This window comes from Anopheles marshallii, chromosome 3 (genome assembly GCF_943734725.1).
Source record: "Anopheles marshallii chromosome 3, idAnoMarsDA_429_01, whole genome shotgun sequence".
Lineage (NCBI taxonomy): Eukaryota > Metazoa > Arthropoda > Insecta > Diptera > Culicidae > Anopheles > Anopheles marshallii.
The window spans coordinates 41,840,773-41,864,501 of record NC_071327.1 but is presented as its reverse complement, the minus strand read 5'-3'; the positions used below and the strand labels follow the sequence as shown (position 1 = coordinate 41,864,501).

The window sequence follows — 23,729 nt, the reverse complement described above, 5'->3', positions numbered from 1 at the left end:
AAAATAGCAACTGATATGATTGTCGTTGCACGTACTATTTGTACAAAACCATAATGGAAATGGTGTAATTTTATTTAGAAGGTCTACTCATTATCATCTACATAAGTTTGGAGTATGATGGCTTTTTGAGCCAAATCCATAGCATTGGCGATGATGGACGGCTAAGCAACAAGTCCGGTACAAGTTTATACCAGGACTGGACCGTAGCCCCCCATTTGTTCAGGAAATACTTTTTGCTTATGGGTAAATCATTCTGCCCACCGACAGCTAGTATTTAGGCAAGGCAGACCAAGACCGACAACAATTGTAGAACCTGATAAGGAGAAAAAAAAGTAGCTTAGATGGTTCATTTTTGTAGTAGAAGCAATGATCAATTCGGCATAATCAATGTTGGTTAAACGATATATTCAGCATATCGCCGCTGAACATATTGAACATTTATGTAACATGTTTCGTAGCTAATCCACAGTGTAGAATAAAACAGCAAAAGAAAATAATGAAATTATCCATAGTTAATAAACCATTGTGTAAAAATATTTTATTCACAAACTAATTTTACTGTTAAGTGTACGAAAAACTATCAAATCAGAAAATTCAAACAAAACGCTAAAATGGAAAGGTCACAGAGAAATATTTAATCCAAATTTTATAGAAAAGTACATTATCGTTAAGGCACTTGGAAATACCTCGATGAAAATTATTCATACAAGAAAAAGTAAATAATGAATCCTAATTAATTCAATGTATATTCTACGTTTACAGCCGCAGAAGCAGTACTGAAGAAGAAATAGAAACAATATTGTTGGAATAACTTCTGTATTTGAAGCAATACGGCCAGGAATGGTAAATTAAATGAAATGAAATTTAAAAAAATCTTCTGTTTTTGGAAGAATTTTAATGCTACATCACATTTGAAAAAGTTTGCTGTATCTCGGTTGGTGACGCAATATAAACAAGGCATTTCTAGCCAAACGCTTTGCAGATATTGAGACATGGCGCTTAATTAAGTGTGGTAAATGACTGATGCAAGGTTTCGAGATACTATTCTACATTTGCTTTGACTAATCTGAACTATAGCAGATTAGAATGTGACAGCAGCTCCATGGTTTTTTTTCAAGAATAGTTTACAGACCTTAGTCACTAAATGTACATGTAAATGCTGGTTTGTCTCTGTGAATGCTGAAAATGTAAGTAACGAAAATATTATTGAAGATTGGGTTGGAAATGTATTGAATACTACACATGTAAGTTGCTTGCAGATGTTATCGAGTGCGTGTTAATCAATGTTGGGAATAAGATATATGAAAAATGAAAAACGAAATGAAACACGACTACTGGTCAATTGCATGGCGAGAAATTACTAAAAGATATTTTTGAAATGTTAAATTACAGAAAAATAAAATAATAAAAATTTCAATTTTGTCACTAATGGTATACAATAATAATTTTAAAGAGTGAGCAACACGACCTGGCCGTACTTTATAGATAAGACAATAATATTTTAAGGCTGGACAAAATATTCGAAATTAGCATTTGAGACGTTTCTTTATCCTTGTTATCATTGTTATTACCTTCAAACGATAAAGTTCTTACAATTTCTATTCTTTTGATTTACTGCATTCAAAACAATGTCACTTGCAAAATCAAAAGTTCCAAGTTTTGTAGATTATCAAATCGTTATCCAACAAAGCATAAGAAACAATTTGGTCTTAGCAATGAAGTATTAAGCATTATTGTCTTGGAACGTTAGTGCAAAACAGCTTCAAATAGTTATGGGAAATCAAATATGATTCCAAGATCTTTTTTATAGAAATCGACGAGTAACATCGACGAGTAACGACGAGTAACGCTGGGTGCATATAACTTGGAATAAAGAAATACTTCCATTCAATTAGCAGTGAGTAATAGCAGTGCGCAAGACCTACTAACGATTTGGTCCTGCTTTTCTAGCCAAGCTTTGCTATAGTTCGTTCGTGTAGCATAAGGAATGAATAGGATGAAATGAAAGTGTTATTTCGCTACACAGTTTCGTTGGGTCCATGAATGCGAATATATACCGATTACACACTTGCCTTTGAATCCTATTATTGTCTATTGCGTGTGTGTATTTTTTGCTCTACTTATACGGTGTATCGTTCAATACGTAGGTGCGTAAAATACTATATAACTGATTGGTTTTGTATTTTACTGGCATGTATGGTACGTTTGTATTACGTATCCAACATTTACGGTGGCTCAAAACTGGTCGTTTATGATTTTGTTTTGTCAAGTGTATTATCTTCCTATTCTAATATCATCAAACGAAATACTGTTGTATTTGAGGGTGATACTTTTAACGGTCCTCAGAAAAATTGAAAGAGATAGACTCTCTGGCATTCATATTTTAACTAAGTGTTCTAACAGGTCTTTTGCATTCCTTCATAGTATTTAACATATAACTGAACCATCATTGCACATAAATACTAGATTTTCCCGGTAATGTAATGGAGAACTGGAGGGTGCAGTTAGAATCTTTGTAGTTTTCGAAAACCTTCATTTGTTAATATTCATTGAAAGTAAATAATGAAATGGCAGCGAATTTTCACATGTTCTACTAAATATCTCTAAATGGTTGCCACATGGGCTATATGCTTTAATCGCCTAGCTTCATCGTTTCTCCATTTGGCTTGCTGCTGCTTTACAGGACATGTAAGATTATTGCTTATAATAAAGATCGTTCACTGGCTAGTAGTGACTACATCGCATTAAAGCAATTTCTATTATTCTGTGCAATGTTCATACAGAAGACATGCTTCTGCTTTGACTTTCTAGTCGATCAATAATTAACCACTTAATCAATTGCCAACGTCCCAAGAATTAACAGAAAAATATGGTTCAGAAAACTAATGTATCCCTTGTTTTGTTACTGTACAATCTTACTGCGCGTTTAAAAACAATGCAATGCAATATAACAGGCAAACATTTAACAAAACTGTTGCAAAACTACTCACCGTATCGAGTGAAGTTGCTAGTATGGTACCCTGAATTATTCAGCATCTCTAAACGGAATTACTACTAGTAGTTGTACTCTTTTTGCGATATTGTTGTTGTTTTTTTAAATATTTTGTGGCATCCAAATACGATTAATAAATGGTGTACAATGAACTAAAATACACCAATAGCAGAACCAGAGAAGGAAACCCTTTTTTTAGAAGAAGCTCTTGAGGAATCCTGCTGGTCCCGCATCCTGTGGCTGTGCTTGTGCTGTTTTCAACTTTGCTTGAGCATTTTTTAAGGCTCTGGAATTAAAAGCACATGTTGGTAAGTGATTCGTTAGTCGGGATATGGGGGTCGGGTCGGGTTGCAAATTTGGAATATACTTACTGCTGCAAATCCATTATCGTTTTCTCCTTCTGGTTCTGTTCTTCTTGAGTCATTTGCACTAATTGTAAGAGCCGTTCAGTTTCAGCAGCTGATCGTTTGGCTTCTTCCTTTGCATCGCCCAGTTCTTTTGATGCTCTGCATTGTGAAAAAAATAAGATGGTTTTATTTGTCACGGGTTATGCTGCACAAGAATAGCGTAAATAATATTCGAATTGATGCTTTCTGTAGGATGTTGCCATGCAGAGTAAATCGATAAATGCGATAAAAAATAAGATTTATAAAAATATTATCCTTAATATAAAATGCCCAGTGACTATTGGCAGAAAATTAATACAAATAATTTATATCAACCTACTTGTCTAACATCTGCTGAGTTTCTGTTAACTGTTTGTTCAATTCTCCAGCAGCAGCGGCAGTTCCGCCAGCCTGAAAAGAAACAAGAAACATGTGTCAAGTGTAATGTTACAATGATCTGAACGAAGATATGATACCTTTTGTAGTGATTTTTCTAGTTGGTCCATTTGTTCTTTGCGCTTCTTAAGCTGCTTATCGAATTCGATGAGATTCTTTTCCTTATCCTCCAACTCTTTACGCTTGTTTTCAATGGCTTTGCGCTGATCTTCAAATGTTTTTCTTTCGCTTTCTAGCAGCCGAGTTGCGTCTTCGATTTGTTTCATTTGTGCTTCTAGCTGCTTGCGCTCTGCTTCACTTACGCCTGCATTCTGCGCTACCTTTTGATTTGCTGCCTGCGTGGCTTGTTGCAATTGCTGCTGCAATTGCTGAATCTGCTGTTGGAGTTGGCCAACCTGCTGTTGATGCTGTTGAGTCTTTTTAGTAGCATCCAGAGCTTCGGTCTATAAAAATGTTAAGATAAGAGAGATTCATTTTAGACTTTGTGCACTACAAATTGAGGTTTGAGGTCATAGTTACTTGGCTCTTTTCAAGCTCTTGCACCAATAACTCGAGCTGATTTTGGAACTGGTCTCGATGGGTGACCGCAGCTTTGAGTTCCTCCTGCAGTTTTTCTAATTCCTTTTTATTTGACGGCGATTGTTGCTGCTGTTGTTGCTGTTGTTGCGTTGATTGCTGTTGTAATTGTTTCTGCATGTTGGTCATTTGTAATAGTTGCTGTTTCAATTGTTGCTCCATTACCTGACACGTAATAAGAAACAATTTGATTAGCAAGGGTTTTGCCGGTCTAACAGATCTTACTAAAATATGTGGCAATAAAGCGACTATCCCGGCAGCCCGGTGTGGAATTTGTTAGCGATGCCAGTATCATACGACAGGACCGAGACAAACTCTCATCCGGACAGTTCCCCCATACAGACGAGGTAAAATAAGTTTAGCATGCCAGAAATCGCAGGCATATGAATTAGTAGGTCATTACGCCAAGAAAAAGAAAGGGCAGCATAATCAGTGTTTTGTAATCCTACCTGCATTCGCTTTTGCAACTCTATTGCAGCCTTTTCCGCTTGATCCGCGCGGTTCTTTTCCTGCTCGACAACTTTACGCCACTGCTCAAGCTCATTATCCCCACGTGAACCGGATTCCTGGAGCATTTGTTTCAGCTTAGTGATTTCTTTCTTGTAACTTTGAATTTCCTGGGCCGCAGCCTGAGCCTGTTGAGGTGGAGTTGAAACAGTTCCTTGCTGCTGGGGTGAACTCTTAAGCCGACGATTTTCTTCACACTGCCGCTGTAATTCTAATTCAGCTGCGTTAAGCTCCTGCTGGAAGCTCATAAGCATGTCTTGACTCTTTTCCAACTGCATCACAAGTTGGTCGCGTTCCGCCATCAGCTGCTTGTTATCGGCTTCCAGTTTCATGAGGCTTTGCTCGACATGATGGTTGCTGGCATGCTGCTGATGATGTTTCTCGTATATCTTCGTCGATTGGCGAAGCGTTTCCTTTTCGGCTTCAGCTTTTTCAAGCCGCTCGAGTACACGTGTCAGTTCGGCTGACATACGCTCGAACTCGATGCGCGTAGCTTCGTAAACTTCCTGCTGTTTGGTCAAATGTAGCTGCGCCTTTTCGAGCTCCTTAGCCAATCGTCCTGCTTCCATTTCGGTGGCGTCGCGACTTTGCAGTGCCTTCTCTAAACGTTCCCGCAAACGCTCAAGTTCGTTTTTGTCTGTTAAGCTTACCGTACTGGCAGCGGCCAACGCACCGGGGCTGATGGCAGACTGTGGATTCTGCCGCAAGCGCTCCACTTCTTTGATGAGTTTTTCATGCTTGTCTCGGATTTTTTCATATTCAATGTGAGCTCGTTCAGCATCCGAACGCTGTTTGTCCTGATTGGAGATCAACTTAGTAACTTCCGCCCTGGCCAGATCGAGCTGCAGACTGGTTTCGTGCAGTTTGAGCTCCATCGTTTGGTACTCATTTTCTCGTACCTCAAACTTTTCCTTCATCTTGTCGAACGTTTCCTGCTCGTATTGTGATTTACCGCGGAAGTTCTCTAGCTCCACTATAACTTTGTCGTACTTTTCGCGTAGCCTATCATTTTCATCCTTCATTCGTCGAGCTTCGCGTGAGAAGGATTCATTCTCCTGCAGTCGACGCAGCTCAGCCGCCGTTTTTTCGTAACGCTCGCGCATTTTTTCGACCTCCAGTCCGTAGCGTGCAATCTCTTCCTGTGCTGAATCAAGCGATGCCGTTTGTTTAGTGTATAGATTATGGGAGCGATCCAATTCGTATGTCAAACGTTCGACTTCTGCCTGTTGGTTTTCCTTTTCTGATTGTGCCCGGCGCAAATCGGTTTGACATTTGTCCAGTCTTTCACGAATCATGTCCACATCTTCCTTGGCCTTATCCTCGAGTTCCTTCGAACGACCAAGCTGCATTGCGGCACGATCACAAGCTTCTTGGAGCCGTGTTGTTTCTTCTTGTATTTTACGCAAGTCTTCGCGCGCCTTTGAGGCCGCCAATGCAGAACGTTCTGCTTCTACCTCCAATCGGTTGCGATCGGCTTCTGCGGTGTCCACTCGTGACTGCAACCTGTAAATTTCATTCTGTGCCCGATCATACTTCTCGAGCATTTTCTCGAACTCTTTGGTAGAGGTTTCTTTCTCATCAATTAGCTTCTGGCTAGCATACAGAGCCTTGTCCAACTTTTCCTTCAATATATCGACTTCGGTAATGGCATCATCTCGTTCCATCTGAAGCTTCTGGTGGATTTGATGAGCTTTTTCCCACCGTTCTTTGACCACTTCAAGCTCGGTCTGAATTGCATCGCGTTCGCGCTGGTATTTGAGGGCATTACTTTGGGTAGATTCGGATTTTTCTTTCAATTTTTCCAACTCATCACCAAGTACATCGCGCTCCTTTTGCAAACGGGCAAGGGATGACTGTAGTTTATCTGCCTTATCTCGATAGCGATCGAGGTCCATTTGTGCAGCCTCTTTTTCTTTTTGGATGCGCGAAGATTGTCCCAATGATTTATCCAACTGTGATTGAATGTTCTCAAATTCATAGTTAATTTTTTCCTTCTCAAGTTGTAACTGTGAAACAAGGAGAGCATATTAATGTCCAATTTTGAGTTATGTTCAACGTCCACTATGCTTACTTACCCTGCGGGTTTCGCCACCACTCTTGTCCAATTTTTCCTGTAAATGATCAATTTCGTTTTGTGCTTTGTCGAGCGAGTTTTGCAGTTTTTCTTGAGTAAGCTGTGATTTCCCAAGTGTAGCCTGCGTACGCTCAAGTTCTTCGCGAATCTTTTCCAGCTCAGTGTACGCCTGAATGTGTGGAACAGTGATCAGCAATATAATTAAAATGTTTAGATTACTTTTGTGCAACTATCGAGCTCCTTGGTATTACAATAATCGAGCGAAGTGATGTATTCGTATTAACAAAAAAGTTCCCATAAATATTCGGTTAGTGTATAAAAGTGGAGAATGGGAGCTTTGCATTGATGTTTTCCGTACTATGACAGTGGTGCATTCAGGGCTGTTAGTTGAATGATATTTTTTTTATTTATTGCCGTTAAGTTCAAGGCCATTTCAAGCAACCATAGACATATCGGATTGAATGTGGGAAATAAATAAGGTTATAGAGTTTACACTACAAAGCGTAGAGTGATAACGTACTGCAGGAGCGATAGATTTGAGCTACCAATCATTCAATATTTACATACAGCCATGTCATTTGTATATTCTAGATAGGTACTTATAATTAGACATTAGTTACATTTTATATGTAGGCAGATATATGCAGGTGTTTACACTTACAGCATGGATTCATAAGTAGTTAGCTGCATGCATTATAGTTGAAGTTAATTATTGTTCTCTTTTTATCTTCTTGTGGCTTAATGAATTTCAAGATATTATGGTGCACATAGCTGAATAGTCAGTTGCAATGGCTATGGAGGTCGGTGAAGCCAAGACGTGTTTCCATGCCTGTGGTGTGCTAAGCTAATATTTTATCGATTTTTCTAAACAAAATGCCCGAATCAGTATTAAAATTTGTAAAAAGCAAAAAAGAAAAGTGGTTTCAATTCGTTCAATGTGCTTTTTAAGCTTTACTATCAATGGTCCAAATAATGGTTCACTTTAATTAAGAAGTTTTGCAATACATTACTATGCTTCCGAGCATACTCTGCTATAGCATTAATAGTAAATTAGATGTGTTTGGTATTATTTTAAAATTTAAGTAATGTGTGATCGGTCGAATGAATGCATGAAAATTTGGTAATAAAACATATCGCCATTTGTAAATGAAGACATCCCTTTTGCGAGACCCATTATTGTATTGGGAAATGCCACTGCTAACTACTTATCTAATCCATATCCACAAAACATGTGTGTGTGTAGTACATTGTTGATTATATCTTGCTATTGTTTGCTATACGACACTCATACGATTTATATTGTAGGACATGATGATGGTACAAGGTGATCAAGGTACTAGTTAGGAATGTTGAATAAAAAGACGGTTGTGATATAAGAAACTTTGCAGTGATCTACAATGTAGTCTCATGGATCATATTGATGCTTGTTTAGTTCGTACGCACTTATAGTTGTTGTTCGTGAGCGTGTTTGATATGTACGAGATTATTGTATGAAAATTACAACACAGTTAAATTAGAAAGAATCGATTGTTGTATTGGAAGGTTCAGTAATTTGCTGCAGTAATGTGTACATGAGTCAAAATAAGGAAACTTAAAATAATGAATGCAAATAGTGCACTATACGTCAAGGTCCGTGTTGAAACAATACGCGCAAATGAAAGCAATTATGTTTAGGCAATCTTAGATGCCGGGAAAGGAACACGTTGTCAAAGTTGTTAAAACGAATTAGCATCCCAGTCTCCAATAACACACTTGCGGGTATATTTTCAGCTATAGAAAACTAGCATCTATGGCATATCCTAATAAAATGCCAATGTAAGAGCAAAGATTGTGTGGAATGTATGTAATCAAGCCAGTCATGTGAGGGTATGTTGTGAGTAAATTCAAAACAAAGAAACAGGAAATTACCTTATCTCTTTCACTAACAATTCGTTGTATACCAGCCTGGCCTCTTTCCATTTCCTGTTTCAAGCTTTCCTGTTCACCTTGTGCGTTTTCAAGCTTAGCCTTAAGTCTATAGACTTCGCCTTGACTCTTCTCTAATTTTTCTTGCAAGGCGGCAGCTTCCGCTCTTGATCGTTCAGCGTCGGTCTAGGCGTTAAAATAGCCGTTCGATTCAGTAAGTTGTAATGCAGAGTCGCAGCGCATCAATTGCACAATTGACACAGGTTAAGAAATGGGATGGAAACGAGAGAAAGAAACGCGGAGAGAAAAAAGAAAAGAAAGGAAAGAAAATGAAATCAAAATCGAATTTTATGAAGTTTTAACGCAAGCAAATACTATAGCAATGTTATACTTAAAATACATATTGCTATGTGTTATGATAGTTAAAAGAGAATTGTATTGTATAGTACACTTCTTAGTAAATATCATACGATAAAAAGGCTAGGAGTTTTAAGAGATTGACAACCAACCAATAACAATAATTTTTAGTGATATACAAGTGGCCATGGAATCGGTATAGTAACTCAGTAACAGAAAAAAAACATACTAAGAACAAGAAGATTTTGGTAATAACAAAAGCTCAACAACTGTTAACATTCTCTAACCACGTGTTTAAGATGATTATGTGTACTATATAAAGAGTAGGCAAAAAAGCTGTATTGCTAATTGTGTGATTTTATTCCGCTCCTGCTTTTGAAACTGTATAGTATATTCAATCAACAGTATTTTGAGTGCATGTGTAGCAATAATAAACATCACTTAGTGATTTGTGATAATGTCAGCGTGAAAAATCGATAATGTTAATGTCCGAAGATTCATTTGGAAGTAAATAATCAAGGAAATTGAAATAATTTCAATATGTCAATGAACGTGGCAGAACTGAAGACAATTACTGTTAAGAATAATCGTATAAATCTAATAACAAGAAATAGAGCATATAAAACGAATAATGGTACAAGACAATTGCTGTTAAAATAATTTTTTTGGCATTATCTTCAATCTTAAATCAAATCAATGAATTAGTGAGAAAAGAGCAAGATTGTGTAAAAAGTTGCTACTCACAAAATCGTGTACCGTATGTTCCTATAAAACGTTGGTGAACGGTTTATCAGTGATTGTGTTATTTGTTGTGTAATGAATTGAACATAAAAAATATCTATTTGAATATGCGATAGGGGATGCTCACAAAACGATGTAACGAATATTTCTATCGTAGAAATGTTTTCTATGCTTCACATCTTAAACCAAAATAAGTGACTGGTACTACAGCTTGGGAATGATTACAATAAATTTTAGGGAAACATAGAAAAACACATCTGTCGGTGTAATTATAGCTTACTGATATAATTGTCAAAAAAGATTAGATAACAATAATATCCTTATCAAGAATAAAAAAGGTGAATAAATAGTTTTTCTGGAGCAAACTAGTTTTTATTTTGTTCACAATCCACGACATTCGTGTAAGAAAAATAATAATATGTATTTACGATTTACAGGTAATCAATGTAAGACCAAATTAAAAACAGTTACATGAAATCAAGCATCATTTTCACATTTAAAGCGCGTGAATTCCAAAACATGCACAAGAAACAGTTACATCAAAGCATGTTTTCACAATTTATTCACCTAGCCAAATTATGGTTTTATACAAGCGTTACAATTACTTAAATGGATCAAATAATTAATGTTTTTACTTCATATTGCATCTACGATTTACCATGAAATACGACGGGAAATTAAAAGACGAAAAACGAACATCCTTGCGATATTTTGAAAGATTAGCTATGTTAGCGATACATAGGTTTTTATGTACCGCAATTGATATAAACACCATATTTTTATTCATTAAAAGTTGTGTATAACACATGGTATGGTACAAGAATGATTATTCTTCCTTTATATATGCGTCCATTTGTAACTACGTTGTAAAATTTAGTGTAATTTCAGCTTTACGACAGAGACAGATTGATTCTCTGATGACAAAAATTTACACATTCTGTAACTATTTTTATGTACTAGCACATAACACAGTTATTCGAAGTAAAAAATTTAAAAGAAAAATCAGGGTCTTTGTAATGCGCTGTGTTCAAAAATGGAGACGCATTCATATTTATAACAAAAACTTTTTTTTAATAAAAAATAACCTAAAGAAAATTTGGGACAGTTCTCTGTGAAATTTTTTGAAAGCTCCATCTAGTTTATGTTCCAAGTTGTAAGAACATAACTTGCATCAAACGAACAAATCAATGGCTATTAATCTGTCGTTAGCTTGATTATCAGTTCACTTCAGATAATCAAGCAATTTTTTAATTTACTTAAATGATGTATATATGTATATATATATATAAATATATATGTATGAGATTATATAAGCATACATGTTAATATATAATGTATATGTATATAAATATACATACATATACATATATTATAAATATATTTTATTTTTGATTTACAGAGTTTTTTTGTACATGTGTATGGTAAACTGTTTTTCAAGTTATTAAAATAATGAGATGAAAAATAGTAACCGTAAGACGCAATAATGATTTAAAACAGCTAAACAATGTTTTAGCCTGAAGTGTACCAACAAAAAAAAAACGTTTTAGGCTTACTTGTGTCACTCGTAGCTCAGCCTGCGTGCGCCTTAGCTCGTTTGTTGTTTTGTCTGCTCGCTCTTGCGCTCGATCTAGTTCTTGCGACGTACTTAATGTAGATCTACCAAAAGTGGTCTGAAACATCGAAATGTTCAAGAATTACGTTGAACAACATTATGAGTTAGATGTCTACTTCCTTTGCTTCATATTATAAATACCAAAAATTCATTTACAATAAATCTAACCATTAAACAATAAGGATGATTAAACAAGATGGTAAGGTTAGGCTCAAAGAATAGAATGAACATAATGTGAAAAAAGAAATATTCAATAAAACAAGACGAATGAAAACGAGTTGCACAGACGTGGTTGACAATGTTGATCAAAATGTTCCACAACTGTATAGGATACCATGGGTTCTAGTGTTTGTATAGAGATTGAACGAAAATAAGCGAAATATGCCAACGCTTCACATCTGAATGCTCGGCAGAATGTAGGTCATAATAAAGCCATACATAGCTTATTTAAGAAGGTATATATTCATCAATTGAGATCCAGTTGGGATGCTACTGATTCTACATTACCTGTGACCGTTCCAATTCGGTTCGTAGACGTTCATTTTCCAATTCAAGGCGGGACAACCGCTGTTTTGCATGTTCCCAGTCGGCTCCACTGCGACCGACATCGCTTGCCGACTTATGTTCAAGCTCTGCTTTAGACTTTCCAAGTTCACTTTGCGAGCTCTCCAGTTTTGCTTCCAAGCGATCCTTTTCAGCCAGAGCTCTATGGAGACGAGTCGTTAGCTTTTCAACCTCGCTGTCCAAGGAATGAAGCTTCATCTTAAATTCGGCGAGTTCGCGTTCATGCAGCTCTCGTTCTTCTTTTTTCTCGGCTTCGGCACGATCTCGCTGGTCGCGCAATTGTTGCATTTGCTTCTCCTTATCACCGATTGCCTCTTCTAGACTCGTCAACGCCCCCTCTGAACTGCAGTGGTGTGCCTGCATTGCACTGAGCCTCGCACGTGCCATATCCACTTGATTATCTTTCTCTTTCAGTAAATCTTCCAAATTGTCAATCTGTCACGATTAAATCATATAAAGGCTATCGAATTATTTGCTCAATCAGCACGCTTCCAATAAATACCTTTCGTTGTAGAACATTTATCTTCCTGTCTTTTATATCCATATGTTCTTTTAGTTCCGTAAGTTCTGTATGTAGTCGATTCTTTTCCTGAACGGTGTGCATTGTACCTTGTGTCTTCTTTTCAATCATTCGATTTTTCTCCTCTAATCTATTACGAAGCTCTTCAACCTGCCGAAACAAATAGAATTAACACTGATTGGAGCCACGCTCGAGGATCGAGGAAATGGTTTTTTTGGTACATTTCAATGCAATTATTTAATGAAATATGAAATATTAACTTGTAATACAAATGTACCATACATCCGGTTGTGTCGTTATACTTACGTCTGATTGTAACATATTGTAATGCTCTTCTTTTGCGCATAGCGATTCCTTGAGAACAGCAATATGACGTTGATAATCCTGTGAACAATGATGAAAACTGTAAGCAGTGGCACAATTTGGACAGAGCAGTCCAACAGACGGTTACGTACCTGGTGCTGTTCCTCAAGCGTTTTCATTTTAGCGGCCATTGCCATTATCTCTTGATCGCGACGTGTGATTTCCAAGCGAAAATCATCCAGCTTTAAAAATAAATACAAAAAACTGACTTTAAAACTTTTTGCTCACACGTCCAAATACAACCGTTCGGATTCGTTGTTTTGTCTTTTTCTAATATACTTAAGGCTTCACAAACAGGTTTAGGATTGAAAGTTCTATGATCGTAGATCTTCACAGTACAGTGCCGCTTTTGTAGTGTGAGGATTGCAGTTTCATAAATATTCGAAGGCACTACTATTCGAGAGAGCATGGCAGAAACTAATGATCGAATGGCCGTAAAATAACGTTTCGAACGATTTTTGATTTAATTGATTAATTGACTGTATTTCAGATTTAAATTCGATTTTATTAGTCTTATGATATACTTTGCAGTAACAAACAAAAGCTACTAAAATGCGTTCGAACTCAAGGAAACTGTAACACAGCATGTCTAAACTTCAAACTTTCTTTAAATATAGCGTACTTGCTCGCTTTGAAAATTGCAACCTTGACTTTACAGCTTTAGCTTATTCATTAATACTGAGTTGTTTTGTTAACATGCTCCACCTGTTCGTCTATTTGTTATCACTCGGGCTGGATTTGTCTATTAACATTGATATCTAATGTTAAATGGTGGTAAACATTTGTAAAGATTCCATGTGCACTTGTTTTGCTCGTTGTACTTAATACATTACAACGGAATCGTTTGATAAGAGATCGTAAGATATAAAATAAAACAACGTATCAAATATAGCTAAAATCCAATCTACGTTATTCATGTTTATTACATATGCAACTGCGCCTACATCGTAACTCGTAACCCATTAAATTTTGTTTACAGTTTTCGTTGAAAGTACAGTTATATCATGATGTTGTATTCTAGTAAAAGTAAAATTCTTATTTATAGTAGTGAAAGACGTACAAATTTAATTGCTCCAATAACATAATCGCGCGTGCTAAATTCACATTAAATGAAATCATGTACATACCAATGAAGTGGAGCGCACTGTGTTTAATTGACATTGACTGTTTTACATTGTTTTTCGTTAAATTTTGTTCATAGCTTCGTTTCCACCAGAAAGGGTCTCATATTTATCACAATAATATCAAGTAACATTTGTATTGAAATCAGTGGATCGTTTCTTAATCTGTGTCGTTGAAAATGTTCGCCAAGCTATCTTAATGTACTGTGGATTATAACTATGAGCTGTAATGGTTTTAATCTTGGTGAGTAAAACAATCATGTTTTCTACATATCGTTTACAATACATCAAGTTAAACAATCGATGATCAGAAATCAGATGAAGATTAAAGAATTGATCGTAGTAGATATGAACTGACTTATACGATTATTTTATGCGAGAAATTGTAAATGATCTAGTTTTTCAACGCAAACTAACGCAACACAGTAAATCTATTGTTTTTCATAAGTATTCGAGAATGTTTTTCTACTACTTGGTTTAAGTAGCTAATACCTTCAGTTTGGCAACATAATCGTAAAGCTTTCTTGACTTTTGGCCTATTTGTTGGCGTTTTTTTTTTACATAGGCTGTTATCGTGAATGTAATGTTCTTAACATTTTAATTTAAAATTTTTGAAAGGCATTTCAACAATACCACAACTCATGTTTGCACTAGTTTAAACCGTTACTTTTCTACATGTTGGCGTTTAATAATTGGCAATATGCTCCTTAGAGAATTACATAGTTATACACAATCATACTGGCTGCACCACATACTATAGTTTGTTTGTGAATCACTCACGATCGCTCGTCTAAGCTCAAAGCACAAGAATTGCGTTGATGAAAATGTGTTAATAATACGTTTTAATAACATCACCGTTGGAACTGAAGTAAGCAAAATTGTAAAATACTCTACATTAAATTTCGTATGTACAGCTATGGCAAGTGTAGCTGGCAGTTTGGCAGTCTTGGAACGTATTAGTTTTACCATACATTATCATCAAATACGAAATGTTGCTGGTCGATATCTATTGTATGTGTGTGTGTGTGTGTGTGTGTGTGTGTGTGTGTGTGTGTGTGTGTACACTATTGTAGTTACATTTATCATCGAATCTCATTCTAAAAATGCATTGGTACGACGATTCTATGTAAAAGAATATGTTCTATCTAATTCATTTGCATGCCTATTCAATATTCGTTGTCCATAAGGTGAAAAGGTCCGTTTACCACAGATCTATGAATCAATGGATAAAGTGTCGACATCAAATTTAAAGCTAACTTGGCGTTTCATATCGTTTGCCCTACTATAGTCTAAGTCTAGTTTGGAAAAAGGAGCATGATACGTGGTAGGATATTTGAAGAAGGCGCTGTTATCGATATTATCGTGCATCGTGTGCAGATAGTGCGAATGATCCAAAGACGATGGATAGCGTAAAGTGGATGCCGATGGCATATTACGATCGTAAGGATAAGCAGATGTGGTAGAGGAAGGCAAGTTAGTTAATGAACGAGTAATGTTTGGGTTAGAGAGAAAATGATGCTGCGATAGAAGATTCTTCGTCTGGGATTGCATACTGTGTGGCTGCGACATGAATGAGGAGACGTTCGTTGAAGCATTAATAGTGTTATTGCTGTAAATCGGTTTTGAGAGCAGGTAGTCGGTTGACGGTCTATATCCGGTACTAGAGAATAAGTTTTGCTGTGACTGTTGCAGTTGTTGCGGTAGAGACATGATTTGCTGATTAAGCTGAGGCAGATGGTGCTGCAGGTGATGGTGATAGTACGATAAGTTGGAATTGTTACTAAGCGTATTCGGTAAATGGGAGATACTGGATGTGTTCGGGTATGAACAAAGAAACCCCGAGGCTGCTGCCGCTGAAGCAGCAGCCGAGGTGGCCATCCGGTCAAGTGGCATCGATGGCGATGGATCGAGGACACCGCAAACGGTATTGGAAGAAGATGTTGGTGCTGAAGTATGTGATGGTTGTGTAAAGAGTGTCGATGCATGGCTCATAGGTAGATTCATTCCACTATCGCCTGTGGCCGTAGTGCCCAAGGAGCGCATATTTAATATATTAGAAGAGCGGGATAATGATTTGGTGGTTTCGTTTAACAAGTTGGTCAGATTGGCCGATTGTGTATAAAGGTTGGCCGCGTTCTCGGACAAATTGCAGTAATCAACCATGGAGGACAATGGCACACTGCCACTTATGCTGTAGCGGCGGGCCGGCAATCGTCCGGAGCGCACTTCAAACAGCTTAGATGTTGGAGCGATGTTGTGGTAGTTTGAACTTAGTACGGACGTTGGCTGGGCTGGATAAAAACTGCTACGCATTAAATCAGGTGTGGTAGTTGTGCAGTTGGCGAAATCAAACATCTGAAAATATGGCCGTTTGAGAAAGAGAGGAGAGAGAAGACAACACTGGATGTTGGTTTGTTTTCGTTTAGCGGATGTTGTTATTTTTTAACAATGGTCAGTTAATTAGTTTGGATAGTTTTTGGTTTGCATTGGCCTAGTTTATGACATGCCGTCCGATCCATGTCGTAGACTGGAGTTACAAGTAAGCTCCATGTTTTCATAAACTAATATGAAAGTAATGTTCCCTAGAATCCGCAATTTGTAGGATGCTGAGAAATTTTTTTGATCTAATGAGGGTTGTGATAAAGACAATCAAATAATAGTTGTTTATGTAACGTAAGGAAATGAAAAAATCTAATGATTGGTTGCTTTGCTATCTTGAATTATAAACTGGGAAAAATCGGTTTCTCGTCGTTAGATAGTAGTATATGGTTTGCCAAACAGAATCAGAAGCGTACTACAGTGTTGTAATATAAATAAAGAGCTTATACCTTCTAAATGGTCTATGTATTATATAAATGCTTTTGTTTCTCACTTCATGATGTATTTAATGCTTCACTAGATAAAGCGCATATTGTGTTGTCTCAAATTGACATATTTTAAGTGTGAAAAAACAGTTCTTTTCTTCAACATTATTTGTACAGTAAACAAAATTTTGCTTTCTTTTTTGCTACTATTTGTGACAATAATTTTTAATTGGTAGTCTTTTGCATTCATAACGTAGACAATTCGTTTCATGTTCTTTGCATTAGAAGTTAGCGTCAACAATAAGATCTACTTATACGTGTAAACTTTATGTACAATTTTAGAACAATGGCTAATTGTGTTTTATCAGTATAAAATTGTATGAACCATTTTTGCCTCTACACGTTTCGTCAAGTATCGCATTTGTTTTGACGAAAGAATTATTTTTTATGATCATCGTCATCATCCGCTAACATTTTTGCTTACATTTAATTGCATTGTCATGTTCTGGACTAACATTAAATGGATTTCAATGATTATCTGCATAAACGTGTGCCACATAGAATTTTCTGCCAGCTGTATACTTTTTTTATAAACAAGATTACTGCATTTGAGTACTTAATCTGTTGTGTGCATTTGATATTTTTGCGATGTTGTTAATACTATCGTTATCTTTTATTCTATGAACACTTGATAGCCCAACTGTTATGGTCGCATTTCTTCATTGAAACTAGATGCCTTCTCGTAACAGCAGAGCCAGCGAACGACAGCATACGATCATAGCGGAAAACAACCCTCACACTTACGCACACATACACCCACACAATTTTATTGCCGGCATACAAACGTACGATCGCACAATAGTGCTCTATAGAGATGAACTCTTTCTCGGGTGTTTTTTATTTGAAATGGGTTAAACAAAAGAAAATGAAAATAAAACTGAAATAGTTATGTAGTAGTCAACAAATGAATGAAAATAATCAAATATGCCATTAAATATTGCAAGAATATGTTGTCGAACTACGGAGGTAATTGATATAGTATATGAAATTTGTATTAACTGATTACTTGCAAGTTAACGAAATGAATCTCTCGATAATTTATCTGCAAACTGATTTCATCTGCTGCATTTTTTTAATTCTAACAACGAAAATTAAATTAGAATCTTCACGAATCGTACTAAAAATGTATAAATCGCAACATATCTTATACCATGTACAAAGATCGGGAAGTAACAAGTAAAAATGAATCTTACATCCGTGTGAAGAAATGATGATAAATAAAGAAAAAAGTTTTTGTGAGAATAGAAGATTCTTCTGTCTTTTAAAAAGCTCAGTGATACTTCTAAAAACATATATACAAGAAATATGGTAGCGAATATACATTGAACATATAATTGAAACGTGAATGACATCACAGAGACAGTGTGTGTGTGGAAGAGAGAGAGCAAGAGAGAGATAAAGATAACGAGAAAGAGTATGATATAAAATCGAAAGGAGCGAAAAATCAAAAGTATAGATTAAAATAAAACGTATAAAGCAACAATAAATCATAAACAACAAACATAGAGATTACAGTTAAAGAGAAAGAGAAAGATCGAAACAAATAGCTTATCCCACGTGTGTGGGTGTATGATCGCTAGCGTAGTTGCTAATGCGCACGGTTGTTTTAACAAATAAGTTATCATAATTCTTTCGCCAAACAACAGGTACGTAAGCGTTAGAAGCGAAATGTACTAAACCAAACAAGAAATAAAAATAGATGGTAGCTAAACCAAAACATGAAACTGATGTAAATTCAACAAACTATGTAAATGTACGGTCTTGGAAAAACATTGTGAAAAAATCATTACTAAGGAGATGGCTTTCGATTAGAAAAAGAAAACAACGTATAAATATAATAATTATTTCATGCTGTTATTGTTACGGGTACATAATAAGACGTTCTCTCAAATGTCTCATCAATTTGGTCATCACAAATATGTGTGTGTTTTTTTATACCGTACAAAAGCATTACTTTGTCAATTTAATTTGTTTTCAAGTATTGAACCATTAATAACAAATGAAACTTACCTGTTTCTGGGCAAGAGCTTGCATTTGTTGAAACATTTGTCGTTCTTCTTCTTTGCCTAGAAGCGAAACAAAAGCTTATTAGTGATTGGTTGCATATAGGATAGTATCAGTATCAGTATCGAGTATATGATTAAAATGTATGCGTAAAACATTTTGTTTGCTAAAGCGTCTGTTTATTGTTACGTTTTGTTCATTATATACGCACCCATGCCTTTGCTTTGCAGCATTTCCAATAACTTTTTTATGCTTTCGTCCCTTGCTTGAAGTGTTTGTTTCTGCGTTTCTATTCGGAGTTCCAGTTCCTGAATAAAAAAGCAAGATGAATATCCTATATAGACAAATTTCTACTGATAAACAGTGAATTTGAGGTTGAGGTTGGCGTTGAGGTTCACATGCTTCTAGTAGCGTAACAGTTGTAGTTTTGCCAGGTCTGCCTGAAGTCTTTCTGTGACTTGTGGTTCTAAAAAGCCGACTTGGGCACGAAGAACACGGTTTTGTTGAGGTTTGAACCTAGACCAAATCAGTCGTTAAGTTGTCTGTCACCTGATTTATTATTTGATATATATATATATGATATATATCGATCAAAGATGATATCTGGTGATACTCTATACCAGGGGTCTCCAAACTACGGCCCGCGGGCCGCATGCGGCCCTCGAGAGTCTCCAGTGCGGCCCGCGACGCTATTGCTAATATTACCATTGTAATGAAAATGTCTATTTTGGGAAAGTTGTAATATTTCTTAACTATTCAATTTAATTACTGAAATAGTTAGCAATATTTAATAATAGAAATTGTGAAATAAAAATCCCCCGAGCGCAACATCTCTCTAAATTACCCGGAAGATCTGATGAGCGCAACTTATTGAATCGCGTAAGCTTATAAGATAAACTGGGAGATTGATAGTGAATCACAACACAATTTACTGAATCGCAAAAGCTGGATATGGAGTCGCGGGCACAATTTAGTGAATGTCAAATCCGGCCGGGCTGTTTCCATATCTGCCGGATTCAAGAGTTGAGATAGAATATTCAAAATTAATGTACGACATTTTAAACAAAGTTTGTTTAAATTATCCATTAAAACTTAGGTTTAATGATGTTAAATACTTGTGATTAAATTGCAACTTAATTTTGTATTTCAACACTTGAATCCGCCTGTACGTAAACATGTCAACCGATTTGGCATTAACTAAATTGCGCATGCGATTCCATATCCAATTTTAGCGATTAATTAAAGTTTGTAGTTTTTGTGTCTGATCTTGTCTGTTCGTACGATTCAGTAAGTTGGATTCGCCATATCCTATCTAATGTAAAACCCTGTAATATATAAGTGGCCCTCACACTATCATAGTTTCAACCAATGCGGCCCGCGGACTGAAAAGTTTGGAGACCCCTGCTCTATACCAGGGGTCTCTAAGCTACGGCCCGTGGGCAGTATGCGGCATTCAAGAGCCTCCAGTGCAGCCCGCGACGCAATCGCTATTGTTACCATTTTAAGAAATTGTCTAATTAAAAAAGTTGTTTATTTATTTAATTGTTCAAATACTAATGACAGCAATCAGTTACATTAAATACTAGCAATTGTGAAAAACAAAACATCTCGAGCGCAACATCTAGATAATGCGTTAGTGGCCCACACACTATCGCAGTTTCAACCAATACGGCCCGCGGGCCGAAAAGTTTAGAGACTCCTGCTCTATACTTCTATTTTAAAATAAACATTTATTGCGGCGATGCGGCGTGGCCGTTTCTAGTGAATATTAAAATTATAAATAATTGCCAACATAACTTAACTGACAATCGGACGCGTTATAAATAGGAACTCAAATATGTTAAGCAATACGTTACCTTAATGGTATCGCGCAATATGGAAATTTCTCTTTGAAGATGTTCATTCTCTGCATACAGGGCTTCCATTTGCTGCTGCATTTCGATATTTGGCGCTCTCATGCGTAATCTCAGCTCTTCTTCAAGTTGTCGCACCAACATCGCTTGTTTCTAAATGTAACGGAAAGGGGAAGGGGAAAAATTGAGATCATGGTGGCAACAAAATTGATAGCAACATCTGTACCTGATTTTCGCTGTTCAGTAACTTCAACTGATCATTGATCAGGCTATATTTAGCGCTTTCTTCTTTCCTAAGAGCTCGTTCTTTCTTCAGCTCGGGGGACCAAAACGTTTTGATGCTATGCATCGAACTTCCGAGTTTTTGATTAGTAAGTTCGAGCTCTTTCTTTAGATTACCGAGCTCGCGTTGCAGCTCACCATTTTGCACCTGCAAATCTCCTAAATATCCTCGTTCCGGCATTGCTAATGTGATGGAAAGATAAACAGATAATTATAAAATTATAGCACGTTTAAAGCATTGGACGTCAACCAATGGCGCTTTTCACCTTGTCTTGGTGGTCGACCGTAGAGCTCCTCTTCTAAATAAAGCCCCCGTTCTAATGATCGGTCCCGGGAACGATCGCGCGGTTCGCGAATTGGTATAAATTCTCGATCGTGTGGATCGACGAGACCCCGGTCCAATGATTGGTAACGAGTTCCTATGCAAATGTGTGTATGACTCGTGAGATATCTGACCATTGATAAAATTTAACAAAATGTACTTAGTTGCTCACGGGGATACTCCAGCGAGTGCGTAGGAGCGCGAGTGGCACTTCTGCTGCGATGGTGACCACCAGCAGGGCTGATGGGCTCGTCCATATCACGATAATATGGACTACCCATGGCTGTAAATGAATTATGATGTGGATAAGACTTCCAGCTGTAGTTCAGCGGAGAATTAGTTCCTGAGCGAGATTGTTGTGTATTGGGCCCTATAAAAATGGGGAAAGGTGACGTTCATGAGCTAATGATGATTCTACCGTGGATCGAAAGCCAAACACAGTACAAAGAAGGTTAACTTATGGTACTACATGCGGGATGAATGCTATTCATATACAGTACAACTTTTTTCGCGTCTTCGATTTTTATCTGGTAAAACAAATCAACAAGGTAAAGATGGACAAAAATTATTGGTCTTAAAAAAATCTATGAATATGATTTGATGTTGTCAATGTTCTTAAGAGAATTATTTGTAGTACAATGTTGTTATGGTTTTTGTTTTGGTGCTGATATGAAGTGTTAGTAATGTTTAGTAATTATGCTGTAATGGTGATTCGAGACGTATTTACCTGTATTTAAATTAAAAATTAAAATTACAGCGCTTATTGTTTGCTTAGCTGAAAACAGTTCGCATCTACCACGACCAAATGGACAAAAGCGTGTGGGATACCCGAAGTTGTACTGTATTTTGGAAAATCGTTCGCAATAAAAATGTCTAACAAATGCGTTTTAATTCATCGTTTTGTAAAGTCGTATAAGAAGTATAGTAAAGAAGTATAGTAAAAAAAAATTGATAAAACATTTCAAACTGTTGTTGGGAAATACCATGTTAAAGCGAGCAGACTGAAATCAATTGAAAGCATTTTCAATCGAAGCGAGGATAGAATAGAGTACTCATCGTACAAAATCGATAAGTAAAATGTTGTTGTTATAGCTACATTGCGGGTTCCAACATTGTAACTGCAGATGAAGCAAATAATCCACTCTTTGCCGTTAGATTGAATGATTCTCGTTAGTTGAAACACATCTCGTTAGTAAACTGACAAAGTAGAAAATCATGTGATATGATATTCATAAGAAAAACTCTAAGCTAAAATTTCCCTACAAAGGTATGTCAAACATTGTTAAACATTCTGAGACTGTTCTATAGTCCGTAAGCTTTCCTATTTCTGCTCCGTGTTTGGTAATTTTGGTTTGGTTTTGATATACTCAATAATATTGAGCATCACGATTATAACGCATAGATCTTTTTCTATCCGTTTGTGTTTATCATGTTTGCGCAAAGGCTTAATGTGGATCACTACGAATGTTAGTTTCAGAACGGCTGGACGTTAAAGTTTCGTGCAGCTGGTACTGAAGAATGGCCTTAGGGATGCGTATTTCAGTATATGAAACACTGAAGATAAATTGCAATTTCCATATATAAAAGATTTACATACAAAGAGAAAAATAGAGGCATACAATACAAAATTACGATCAATGTAAAAACGATAATTATTTCACCTAAGGGTCTTCCTCGGATTCCGCCGTAGTCTCGTGAAGGCGACTTATCAACAGTCGGCAGTTCAGTTAATCTTCTCGTTGGTCGACCAGGGCTTCTAGTACCGGTAGTGCTTGGATTTGCTTGACCTGTGCTGTAGACCTCGCGAGACATAATATGCCGCGAACGGGTCGCGGTCTATACTGTATTCTGCAGCTTGGGGATTGGCTATGCTTGGATTTTTTTTTTCTTTACAGTGTTATTGTTGTGGTATTGATGGTGGCGCATTTTCACATCATGTGTAATCGGTGCATATAAAGAAAAGCAACATAGATAGATGAGTAACAACGAAACTGATTTTAAATGGGTTGGATAATGCAAGTGCGTAGCTACAACGGAAGAAGATGTACAGGCTAAATTATTCTAATGTGACACGTATTAAATAAAAAACAATGACTATAAATACTGTCGTAATCGGATATTATGAGTAAGAATGGAAAGAAGTGCTTTTTTTAAGCTATGCAGCGATAGTACACCCATGTTTTCGATATCGCATGTATAAAAGAATCTTAAATATCCTTGAAATAAAACACAAATAAATATCTTTCTAGTTCGAGTACGTTAAATACTACGTTTAAATACAACAATAAAA

The 23,729-nt window shown here is 36.5% G+C and overlaps 1 protein-coding gene across 2 annotated transcripts; it reads right to left on the bottom strand.

Moving 5' to 3' along the window:
- Nucleotides 1-3,187: 3,187 nt before the first annotated feature.
- Nucleotides 3,188-23,251, bottom strand: LOC128715819 (plectin). Of its 2 annotated transcripts, XM_053810737.1 has the most exons (22): nucleotides 23,101-23,251; nucleotides 21,612-21,722; nucleotides 21,375-21,536; nucleotides 21,062-21,300; nucleotides 20,839-20,988; nucleotides 19,194-19,290; nucleotides 18,989-19,044; nucleotides 13,086-13,175; nucleotides 12,937-13,014; nucleotides 12,613-12,780; nucleotides 12,054-12,545; nucleotides 11,488-11,604; nucleotides 8,840-9,022; nucleotides 6,933-7,100; nucleotides 6,726-6,863; nucleotides 6,573-6,578; nucleotides 4,800-6,530; nucleotides 4,294-4,515; nucleotides 3,855-4,217; nucleotides 3,719-3,789; nucleotides 3,364-3,498; nucleotides 3,188-3,278 (listed from the first exon to the last, which is right to left on the bottom strand). In XM_053810737.1, the coding sequence occupies exons 1-22, from the start codon at nucleotides 23,249-23,251 to the stop codon at nucleotides 3,188-3,190; spliced, it is 5,019 nt and encodes a 1,672-aa protein (XP_053666712.1). The 2 variants fall into 2 exon arrangements, with proteins under 2 accessions (XP_053666712.1, XP_053666711.1); XM_053810736.1 differs by having other exon boundaries at nucleotides 4,800-6,863; nucleotides 11,464-11,627; nucleotides 12,053-12,545.
- Nucleotides 23,252-23,729: the final 478 nt, after the last annotated feature.